The following is a 12,742-nucleotide window of genomic DNA, read 5'->3' on the forward strand; positions in this document are numbered from 1 at the left end:
GTTGGAGTTTCTCACGGGAAAGGGAGGCTGGATGTGACGTACACTGGTTTCCTGTTTTTCACTGTGTGATTCTCTCCGAGCTGTTGAGGAGAGAGGATGCATTTTCTGCTCCGGCAGAGGCAAGATGTTTTTCTGTAATATACCAGCTTTGAACTGTAAATAAAAGCAATATAGAGTATGTAGCACGTACTCCTCATCCTTCCGCTGGGCACGGGACTCTGCTTTAAATCAACACCCTCCACCCCCAGCTCCCAGGATTTCTAAAATCTTGCTTAAATCTGGTTTTACTTTACAGCTGCATTTTACTGGGGTTTTTTCCTTTTCTTTTACTGTTCTGCTGTCTACAGTTCTAATATCCATGTTAGTCTCCTTACATTTTTAAAAACATTACATTAAAAGGATATTCTGGAGGTTGCAAAGAGGGATTTTGAAACAGATAAATGGCTTTCCTTCAATATTGAGTAACAGATCAGCATTTCCTCTAGCTGCTCCAATATATGATGCACATTTGAGAATACCGAAATATAAGTGGACACGTCCTGAGAATCTGTCTGATTTTAAAATTCTACCACAGATACATTGATATAATTTGCCAAGACAGCAGACTGACAGCTGTGACGTACAGAAAATACTATCTGGTCATTTGAATACAGTACCCTTATTTAAATCATTCATGCTTCCAAGCAGCAATATTATGTTAGAAAGTTTTGAAAGCCATACATTTAAATATGCGCCTTGGCAAAAGACAATAATAACCTTCTTTCAAAGTTCTAGATTACGTTAATTCAAAATTTGATTGGCTCACAACACAAAAATACAAAATGAGAACACAAAATGCATAATAGAACACGAACAAACCAATAACCCCACTCCCAGAAAAAGGTTTAAAAAATGCCAAAGAATGTTAAACAGCCAATGGCCTGGTTGGAGAGAAATGTTTCCCCCTGGTGCCTAAATATATGTAATGCAGGTGACAGCAAGTCTCCTTGCCAAGAGCATTCAACAAATGGGGAGCCACTGCAGAAAAGGCCACCCTCGTGTTGCCAGCCTCCAGACTTCTTGTGTAGGAGGCACATGAAGAAGAGCCTCAGATGATGATTGCAAGGTCCTGGTTGGTTCATATGGGGAGAGGCAGTCCTTGAGGAATTGCGGTCCTGGGCCATTTAAGTCTTTATAGGCCAAAACCTGTTTAGTAATACTTCAGAAACTTAATCCTAGTTTTTAGATCAGCAAGAAAAATAATTAACGAAATATTTTGCTATTTAGTCCACTTAAAACTAATGTTGAGCAAGTCTACTTAGAAAAAGTCGTCCTAAAACATTTTCCATAGAACCACCTACTGAGCATGCTTATAGCATTTTCATCTAATCAGATGCTTAATTTAAAAGCAATGTAGATCACTGTTAATCAATAAAACTAACATGCAGTTGTTCGGCGTAACTCCAGCATGTCAAAGCACTGTGTGCAAGTCAAAAAGCAGTAGTCAATATCCAACTAAATCGTATTCAGTGTAGGCAAACAGGTCTACTCTGAGTATGACTAATTTGGGGCATCGTTCAGTATATTAGTAATATCTCTTCACTATTCAACTGGATAGACATTTCAACTTAAATACTGAATTTAAAAAAAATTATATTCTTATTTAAACATTAATAGTATTTACTTACCTGAAGAATGCTTGCAACCTCATTGACTGGTAATTCACTTGCTTTTTTGGATGTCAGAACAGGAATCATTATTTCAGTTTCATCATTAGGCAGTTGTTGAAAACGTGCAACCTAAAAAACAAGAAGCTATACATATCACCAGATTGTGCATTCCTTCTCATGCCAATAACTTACAAAGTAAAAAAATAAAAGCTACTACCACTTGCATGAATATGTCCATTTAAGTAACAACAGTTTCAGTGCTTTATCAAAATTAAATAACCCTTAGCTATTGTGTAACTTTTCAGAATGTACGTTCAAAATGAGAATATTTAGGGCAAGCTGCATAACAAATTAAACTTACATTCTAGGTAGTCATTCCTACATCATTAGAAAGTAGTGACTGTCCTAATTAAAGGATCGTAATGATTATATGTATACATAATCCTTTTGCTCATTATCTTAATGACTAGACAAGGAGAAGCATTCATGACAGCTCACTGGACACTCCTGTGCATTGCACTCTCATCTCCACCCCCACAACCCCAAGCTCTCTTACAGGCTCACATATGAAATAAAGCAACACAATAGGAAATAAAATATCCATATGAATAAAAACAAAGCATTGAAACAATAGTAACTTCAGGGTGTTGCAAGGTGATTTGACACAGCACAAATTCTTACTGCAAAAGTGTATTCTATTTGCACTACATGCAGAAATGGCATCACTTAACAGCAGAAAGGAACGTGGGTACTAAGAAATGCACCAGTACACACTGGGAATGTGACTAAAAAACAAAAGCTACCCAGACCCCATAGTGTGGTTTTTTTACATGCCCAATTACCCTACAGACATTTGCTAAATAACAGACAGCTCAGGAAAGCAGAGCATATTGAAGGCTCACAAACCTGTAAACAACAGCAGCTCATACTAATGAAGGATGTGCTGCATAAGCACGAACTGCATTAAAATGTTTGCCTGGTGCAAGCGTGAGAAGTGGGTAAATAATAATGGCAGTTGAGAAAAAGTGCCTCTTATGTTTAGAGAGCTCTGTGAGTCTTTTTAAAAATAAAAACCAACAAGCATGTTTCAGTAAAAACAATACAGTTATATTTTAAGCTAATTTTGGCCCCTATAGTCAGGTCTACAGTAACTGGAGGAAATGAGGTTTTCCACTTTCTGGATCAACTGCCTCATTAGGACGTTAACCAATTTTCCATTCCTATGAAGAAATATACCATAGGGATGCTTTTGTTACACAGCACAGACATTTCCCCAAAGAGACCCATGAAGACACTGACCAGAAGACCAACCATAAATTAAGTATGAACAAAAGGTGTAGTGGCCACAACCCTAGAAGTGCATTGAGGTGAGCTCAGAGGGCACATTACTTTCACCACCTGCTCCTGATGCCACATAAAAGGTTGTCTAGGCTGTGGCTGGTGCCAACAGTGGTAGAATTGGAACACTAATCCCTCTTGTAACAGAATTCCCTACTGAAAAATCGCTCTTCAGATGCGCTGCCTGATGACACAAACTCTGTGCAGGAAACCGCACATACACATCAGGGGCGAGGAATGCTTCCTAACTCATCTACATACAAACTATAAAGCTCTTAAAATGCCCTCCAGGCTTGAAAAGCAAGTTTGACAGTTATGTGCAAGTGTGTCGCTGAAAAACGAAAAAGACTATTGGGTGAGTTACAGATCTCAGATATGCAAGGTTCTCTCAGGTCCAATGTGTAATACGCAACTTAAGTATATTTAAAGATGTGCCCAAATTTCTGCTAGTACTGATAAGCATGTATATAGCACTTTCCAATATTCATAGTGTTTAACATGCATCATCTTATTACAGCACTGCCTATGACATAGGTCAGTATTTTGCAGACAGCAGTGAGCTGGAAAGACAGCAGTTAGTCAAAGGCCATCTTGTGAGTTTGTGGGGGGAAGCTAGATTCAAACCAGGGACGCTTCCCAATACATTCCTCATTCTCTCAATCCCTGCGGTCTAACAACTCTCACACTAACAGCTCTTACACTTCATTTTACTTCCCACATTTCACCTATTGTGAAGGCTACTATATCTCTGTTTCACAGAGGCCATTTCCATTACTACAGGTTTGTGATAGGGATTTAGTACCAGTGAAATCTCCTTTTTATGCACTTCTTTAAAATACATGATTTGTTAAGAATGTTAGAACCCTGCTGGATTAATCCAAAAGTCCATCTATACCAGAATCAACAGACGCCAGCCAGACGTTTCCTAGAAGCTCACGAGGAAGACATGAAGTTAAGAGCCCTTCCCTGTGATTGCCTTCTAGCAAATGATAATCAGAAACATCCTGCAGCTCTCAGCCTTGATAATTCAGTACGATTCAATCTTATTTGATCCCATTTTAAACCTTTCTTTTTAAAAATTATGAGTGTTTAGGGGGGATTTCTGAATTTAATATCTGTTTGGAGGTTTTTAAAATAGTGTTTAAGAGCCTTTCTAAATTGAAAACAACAGGCAGGGAACATTTCAACCTCACAGGGCACCCTGTAACTGACCTTAAAATGGCCATAATGGAACAGAAGAACTTGAAAGAGGAACCACAATGTGAAACTGCTGAATTAGAATTCACCAAGAGATTCAGTGCTATCACTTGTGTATAATCGGCTTATCAACGTCAGGACAGCAACACAACGTGGTTTGTAAATAGTTATCACTCTCTTAACTTTTTCAGAATTTCATTTCTTTCTGACCTCAGTGTCTGCAGTCTTGCCACCCCCTGCACTCTGCCACCATGTACATATATGTACCTGCAACATTTCATGCATTTGTTGAAGCAAACTGTAGCCCACAAACACACATAACTAATTTGTCAGTCTTCACAGGCCACAAAAATGTTTTTGCTGCAAGAAGCTGACATTGCTACTGCTATGGAAATTGCTGTGTTGATTTTTTTCTCTGCTGCTCAAGTTTATAATATATTTTATTTCTTGTTTTTTCATGAGGCAGAACCTCATGCAATGAAAATTCACCTTCCTTCCTTCCCGCTATCAGCACCTCCACCCCATCCCATCAACCTCTAAAAAATCTGCTCCAGATTAGATTCTGAGTGTACGGGAGAAGGGCTGCAGGTAGGAGGAGAGACAAGTGTGGACTTGGATACAACCTTGGTTTATAGTTCTATATATATGCTTATTTTTAATCTAAGTTGCTCAAAGCACCTTGCTATTTGCAGCATAGAAATACTGATAATAAACAAATAAGCAAGCCATCCTAGTCAGTGTCTGTCATTGCAGCATTTTGTGGTATGTAGTGGTTTCTGTAAATTAATTACGAGTTGTGTGAAGAAGCATTTATTTTAACTTCCTGGAATCTACTGCCAAATCTCAATGAGTGAAGCTTTCTAGCATCACGGAAAAGGTAGAAAAACATATCTATCCATTTTCTCCACACCTTGCCTAACTGCATAAAGCTTTCGTCATGTCCCTTCCACCCACACCATTCCAGTCATCTTAGTTTCACTCTAGGGCTGGACCTGATGACAATATGAAGGGCAGCAACACCCAGAGGCAGAGTGAGAGAGGCCAGCATGGCAGGTAACATATTTTTTACCCAGTTGTGGCAGCACTGCCATTCTGTACTCCTGGAGGAAGAAGGGTAAGACAAGGAGCAAACCCAACCTAGCAAAGGCCTCACCTCCATAAAGGCTGTTGCCCACGGCACTCTTAAGAACTTTTAGCTTGCAGAATTTTTGCACCTATTTCAGAACGTCCTTCTTACAAATATATTTGTTACACACGGGCCCTAGTTTGGGTCCTGTATTTTCTTCTCTAAACACGGTATCTACTGAGCTTTTCCCACATTTCCCATGTCACATTCAAAGAAGAAAACAGTCAGATTCATCCCTCAGTGCTGCAATGGTGTAAGGCAAGGAAGGTGTATCTTCTAGGGCCACGTATCAGTGAGGGGGGGGGGGTCAGAGGCAAAAGTAGACTCTTGCCTTTCAAGAGTAGACCACATTCAAACCATGCAAAAATCTGAAGTTTCTAAACAATGCCTCTCTCCATCAAAAACAAGCAAGAGACATCACAGTTCAAGAACAGATTCCAGCCAGTCAAAAGCATTCAAGGAGAGTGCAAGGCTCACTTGGCCCGTCTGGTCTGGAAGTGCTGGGAATGCTCTCCCCCCACAAACCTGCTAGCTGCAGGCAGTTCCAAAGGTTTGACTACAGTGGTACCTCGGGTTACGTACGCTTCAGGTTACATACACTTCAGGTTACAGACTCCGCTAACCCAGAAATAGTGCTTCAGGTTAAGAACTTTGCTTCAGGTTGAGAACAGAAATCGTGCTCTGGCGGCGCGGCGGCAGCAGGAGGCCCCATCAGCTAAAGTGGTGCTTCAGGTTAAGAACAGTTTCAGGTTAAGAACGGACCTCCGGAACGAATTAAGTACTTAACCCGAGTTTGACCAAACTGCAGGAGGCAGTGGAAGACAGAAATGCCTGGCGTGCTCTGGTCCATGGGGTCACAAAGAGTCGGACACGACTAAACGACTAAACAACAACAACAACCACTGTATATGCGATCTTCATGTATATACGAAACCCTTGTAACCAAACCTCCTCATAAAATGAGGGATTACTGCATGCTGAAAAGTAGTGGCCATAAATCTTTGCAAGAATAATAATGTATCCTTCCAAATAGTGGGTCAATGCTAAACAATGTATGCATCCGCCATTTGGGAAGGGGGAGATTATTGGGTTGTTCTTTTTTTGTTTTTATTATGTATTTTATGTTTTTATATTGTGATTTTATCTTGTGGACTGCCCCGAGACCTGTGGGTATAGGGCTGTACACAAAACAAACAAACAAATACTTTTTAAAATGATTTTTTTAAAAAAACCTCAATTCATAGTCATCCAACCTTTGACAAATAAAAGCTTTTTAGGTGGCCCTGGGCAAGGCCCTATTTTTCAATGTTATTTAGCTGACAGAACTGTCAGATCCTAACATTTTTTTAAAGAATAGTAATAAATATCTGATTAAAAGTGGATCAGCAGAACAAATTCAGTATCAGTGGCAAAAATTCAAAAGTTTCTGCAATCAACAGGTAAGTTTAAAAGATGACTGATTTGTCTACAACTGAAATTACTACACTCACAGGATAGAGAAGGTCAGCCTGTACTAATCTGTCACAGTCCATTTCACACAAGTACAACAGTTGCAGATCCACTCCGAAATGTTAATCTGAATCACCTTGGAAATAATCCACTTCTGGTTCAATATATTGTCTTCTTGAGTTACTTCTTCCTTGTGAAGCTGGGTTTTTTGCAAGTCATTTGAAGTCAAGGACGACTTCAAATGAATCTAATAATATTAGTTATCTGAGAAATCACAATACCATGTATAAAACTGAACTGTTATTTTATGTAAGAAATCATTGGCTCAACTCAGCTATAATTTTCCAATTATGTCTATCAAATGGCTCTGGATGGGATGAACATTTCCATCCATAACAAGAGATACACACAGCTATTTTAGCTGAGCCCAAATCAATATTGCGATATGCATGGCTCATTTGCATTAGCTACACAAGCTCAAGTCAAAGTCCATATATGGAGCTGCACTGGTGGGTTAAAACAGCCCCATTCTGAACCATTTATATTTTAACAAGATAGAAACTTCAAAGCAAAATAATACTAAGAAACTGAACTGCATATAACACATCAGTCTTGGTACTCTCACAGGCTCTACTACTGAAAGTACTGAATATCTGTAAACAAACTTATGTTGACCAAAAATATATAGATTTGTTTTTCTAACCTAAGACAGCTGTACAGTATTCAAAAACGAGCTGTTGTTTTTAATACAGAGAGTATGCATGACAACCGCCTCAGTTTGACCCAGTCTTTCAGGAGGGTAGGTATAGGAAACAGTAACATTTCCGCTATTATGAAGTAATGCCATATAGCTTTATACAGTGGTACCTCAGGTTAAGTACTTAATTCGTTCCGGAGGTCCGTACTTAACCTGAAACTGTTCTTCACCTGAAGCACCACTTTAGCTAATGGGGCCTCCTGCTGCTGCCGTGCCGCCGGAGCACCATTTCTGTTCTCATCCTGAAGCAAAGTTCTTAACCCAAGGTACTATTTCTGGGTTATTTCTGAGTCTGTAACCTGAAGCGTATGTAACCTGAAGCGTATGTAACCCGAGGTACCACTGTATTGTAAGTTATGAATCGAGCATTTGAAGCAGCCTGCAACACTTGATAACTGGGTAAGCAATCCTTATCCTATTTACCTAGGAGTAAGTCCTGTTGAATTCAGAAGAGTTTACTTCCAAGTAAATATGGTTAGGATTGTGTGCAGGACAGTTTAATTTGTCAGTTTAAAGCAAGAAAGCTACAGTTGCAACTGCTCTTTCTAAGGACTTTAGCACTTATAAAATATCATCACACGTGCACAATTCTGTTCTCACCTACTGTTCCTTGCTACAAAACTACATTAAAATTTAAACGATATTAAGAACCTGGAAAAAATAGATATACATTTTTGATAGCGCTAGGGACTCTCCTGCACTGAAGGTTGTTAAGCAGGGGTTGGATGGTCATCCACCTATCATGGCTGCTTCAGTTGAGATTACTGCATTGCAAGGGGGTTGTACTAGATGACCCTTCCAGCTCTACAATTCTATGCTACTATGATTCTAAGTTACTCATTTGCGCTACACTTTCTGTTCATGACTGAGGATAAGCATTCCCTTTACATCTATTGGTTCTTTTCTTGCAAGAGATTGGTGTGAGGATAAGCGGGAAGGCTGCAAAAAAATATTTGTCGGCTAGTGACAAAGCTGGAGATTTAATTGCAAAGCTTCATATTTCCATCTACTATTGGCAGTGACATATTTCTCACTGGAGAAAAGAAAGAAAGAAACCCAACCAAGTACACCTGTTCAAGTTCACCTGTGTGAAGTTTAAACTTCTAGTAAGAAGTACCAGCTACAGGCGTACAAGTATTTTGCACCTAGTATCTTTCACTGATTATCTTCAGTGCAGCAGTTATGTAAGAACATGCCCAATGGACAAATGGTTGCCAACCGATCAATAGCAGCCTTGGACTCTGTTAACTAATGTGAAGACGTATTATGTGGCTCTTCAAACACACGGCACAACTCCATAGTATTTGGACAAAACACTTATTGTGTGCTGACTTCTGCAGTTAAGACAGCTTTCCATGTTATCTAGAAGCCCATTTCAAATATGGAGTGAAAAGGGCCCTTGATTTAATCTCAAAATGGCATTTGTTGTGAAACAGTTTTATACCAAGATTATTTCAGGAACAACAATCAACCCAAATCAGTGCTACAGGACTTCAAGTTCTGTTCACACAAATGAGCTTGGCAGGAAACAATAGCATCAGTACGCTGAATGAAAGATGTGCAAATAGCCATGCTTATCAGCATAATTTAACATCACCCAAGTAATTTTAAATCAAATGATTATGACACGGGTAGAAGAAAAGTATTTCTGGAGAAGTGCAGTACAATCATATGCTTGCATAGAAAAAAAGTCCTACTGGATTCAGTGAGGCTCTTACTGCTAAAAAGTGTGTACAGTACAGGATTGCAAACTTGGGAACAAACTACATGGTATCAATTATTAGGTCTCCAAATGTTATTTTTAAATGAAATGCTGCTGCAGAGACTGTCAATTTGTTTGGAGCAATGGTGCCTGGGGAAGAGGAGTTTTACCCTTATCCTCAAACCACTTTCACAACCCAAATTCACCCCTTCCCCAGTTGCAGTTTGGCGCTTTACAAAGAGTAAAATACAGATACCTATTACAATTTTAAAAAGGAACAATGAAGCATTTGGGTGTTTTCTGCAATCCTTAGAAGGGTGAAAACTGATCCATGCAGCCCACTTAGCATTTCTGAAGCCCTAGTGATAATAGAACCAATTAACACAAAATCCGCTAGAAGATCAGTGTGAAGAAAGCACTTGCCAATTTAGAGTATAATTCCCATATGACTATTTCCAATTAACATCGGTCATCTTGATTATGCAGGTTCAGATTTCTATTAACTGTTTTCCTTCAGAAGATCCAGAAAAAGGATAGCTGCTAAGTTCAGATACTTGATTTCATAACATGTATATATATTGGTTGCTTGATTTTTTTAACCACTCCAAAGTGGTTTGAGATAATAGAATTTAAGGGCTTGAGCTAAGAGCTCACAATTACTATAGGTATCAGTGTTGTTTAAAAAGCATCAACTAGATTTCTATATTTTAAAAATTCCTCTGAGCATTTTTTCAACAAGTTCAATCACAGCCATATCTTAATCAATATGCCCTCAGATGTTCAATATCAGCTTGGAAAAGAAAAAAATTGAACTTTAATCTCTTCATTACTAGGAGAAGCAAGCAATACCAATTAACAGTAAACTGGACTGATCTGGGATTGTACACAAGAGTTTATCATTTACTGGGGTATATAAAACACTGCCGTTAGAGCTGCAACATTTGGGTTTAGGCAAAGCACAACAATTTACGAAAATGTTTTAAGGTGAAGCTGCTGCACAACCAAGGTCCCATAGTCTGGAACAAGTTCATCCAGCACCTTGCAGAGAACCTCTGAAACAAACCTATACCTCAAGAGTCACCCTTGTCAGCTAATCAATAAAATGCAAAAAAAAAAAAAACCCAATAAAACAGGAAACAAGAAACAGTTGCGATCTCCCACACAAGCCGGAAACACAATTGTTACTTTGTCAATATATTTACCTTCATGTTTCCATCGAAACCTCTCTTGGGTTGATGGTTACAAAGACCTTAGTGGCAGCAACAGCAGCAGCAACCCTGGGGTTAGAGGACTGAGAGGTAAAGGGCGGAGAGAGATCCCTATATTCCAGGCAGCTGCTTTGTTTCCCCTGCCCGCAAACACAGCAACATCGATGAAGGGAGGAAATGATGTCGCACTAGCGAGGGGGGAAAAAAGGAAAGAGAAAGAAATAGAAGATACAGCAGCACCAAACAGATGGAAAGCCACACCACTTTCCCTTTCTCTCATTGCGTGCCAGCCAGATGCAGCCGGAGGAAGGCTGCCCCCCCCCAGCCCCCTCTCCAGTGGGAAAACATTTGCAACCCCAACAAAACAGGAAAGGGCGAGATTTTGGGCAAGGGGCACCAGTGGCAGGGGATCTTTGCCTGGAAAAAAATAAAATTAAAAGCCGGGGTGGGGGGAGAGAGAGACCCGTCACCGCCCCCTTCCCCCCGCACTTGACACCTGTCAGCTCTTTTTTCCAACAACCCCCCTCCCCTCCTCGGCGTCCCCGGCGCCTGTTGCTATGGAGCACCCCGGATCACGCACACCTTGGGGGGGGGGAAGAGGAGAGAAATAAATGGGGGGGGGGAGAGAGAAGAAGAGGAGGAAGACGAGAGAGGAGTTGAACAGGAAAGGAGGTGGCAGTGCACCGCAGGAACCCCTCGAGGACAAGGCGGGCGGGCACAATATATATATACACACATACGTGTGTGCGTATGTGTGCACATACATACACCTCGCACACATATATATACACGCACACATATGTGCGCGCGCGCACATACATACACCTCTCACACACATATATATACACGCATACACACGTGTCTAATGTACACACACACACACCCCGTGAGGGGGGGCGCAACACGGTATGCGCCCAGCTCCCTTCCCCCCGCCTTCCAAGGGTCGCCCCACACTCGCGTGCCCGCGGCCATTTCTCGCGTGCCCCATAACCACCGTGCCTCAGAGCTGAGGTAATATTTTCTATTATTATTATTATTATTATTATTAGTGCCTCGCCTCGCCCGGCGCGCCCCCTTACCGAGCGAGAAGCCCCCTCAGTGCGAGCCGCTCGAGGGCGCCTCCTCCCCGCTCCCTCCGCAGCGCTCGGTCCGTGGCTCGACTCCCTCGGAGCGGCCAAGGCGGCCCAGGCGCATCCGCTCTCTCCGTCGTCCCGCCGCGCGCTCCACCTCAGCGCCCTCATTCACTTCCGCTGCCAGCGGCGGGCACGGAGCGGAAGGAGGGAGGGAGAGACTCCCCTCCCGCCCGGAGAGCGCGAGGGACCGCGCATGCGCAGCCCGGGCCTCGCGGCGGCGGCTGCTCAATCTCGGTTTCGGAACTCCGCCCGCCGCCACTCGCAGAGGGAGGCCCGCCCCGGTTTGGCGTCCAGGGCGGCGGCCCGCTCTCCAGCAACGCAACAAAGGCTGCAGCCGCGCGGGGAGGCAGGGAGGGAGCCCCGCTCGGTCCCGAGCAAGGGGGCGCGCGTGGGATTGGGCCGCCAGAGATGCCGCGAAAACCGCGGTGGCCACCCATCCCACCACCACGGTCGCCTTGCACTCACGGCAGGTGGCTTGCACAAAAAGCTCTCTTCTTGCAAAGAATCCTTGTCTAGAATAAGTTACAGGGAAGCAGGCAGAGGGCCTTCTCGGTAGTGGCGCCCGCCCTGTGGAACGCCCTCCCACCAGATGTCAGAACAACAGCTACCAAACTTTTAGAAGACATCTGAAGGCAGCCCTGTTCATTTTTCCCCCCAATTTTTTTTATTGGTTTTCACAACATTATAAACAAACAAACACATAAGACAAACAAACATAAATCATAGCCTTATTGAAAATTACACTTACTAACATTGTTAAGTGACTTCCTCGCTTCCCCTTGGTTGAATTTCATTGCATGTCCTTTTAACGGTTTTCCAAATCACAGTTCTTATAAAATTTAACTTAAACATTAACATCCTTAGATCTTCACATTATGAAATTAAACATATTAATTTGACACTTAACATAAATAAAATCCTAAGACAATTAAGGCAGCCCTGTTTAGGGAAGCTTTTAATGTTTGATGTATTACTGTATTTAAATATTTGGTTGGAAGCTGCCCAGAGTGGCTGGGGAAGCCCAGCCAGATGGGCAGGGTATAAATAATAATTTATTATTTTTTATTATTATTATCTATTGAAGAAGCTTTTTAAGTAGGAAGCTTATACCCAGTCTGTCCATTGGCCCTTCTAGCTCAGTATTTCTTTTGAACTGCCCTGAGACCGCCGGAGACAGGGCGGT

General features: G+C 41.7%; 1 protein-coding gene across 5 annotated transcripts in view; it reads right to left on the minus strand.

Annotated features, from left to right (window-relative positions):
• The window catches only part of ATP2C1 (ATPase secretory pathway Ca2+ transporting 1), a 77,322-nt gene that overhangs the window by 38,107 nt on the left and 26,473 nt on the right, over positions 1–12,742 (minus strand). For 2 of the 5 annotated variants that reach the window (XM_081164421.1, XM_081164423.1), the window contains one exon: positions 1,668–1,778. In XM_081164421.1, the coding sequence (XP_081020547.1) occupies positions 1,668–1,778 (111 nt within the window). Of the gene's footprint in view, positions 1–1,667; positions 1,779–10,420; positions 10,615–11,505; positions 11,695–12,742 lie in introns of those variants that run through there. The other 3 variants (XM_081164422.1, XM_081164420.1, XM_081164424.1) reach the window with 3 other exon arrangements.

This window comes from Podarcis bocagei (genome assembly GCF_964188305.1).
Source record: "Podarcis bocagei genome assembly, chromosome: 12".
In the NCBI taxonomy this organism is placed as follows: domain Eukaryota; kingdom Metazoa; phylum Chordata; class Lepidosauria; order Squamata; family Lacertidae; genus Podarcis; species Podarcis bocagei.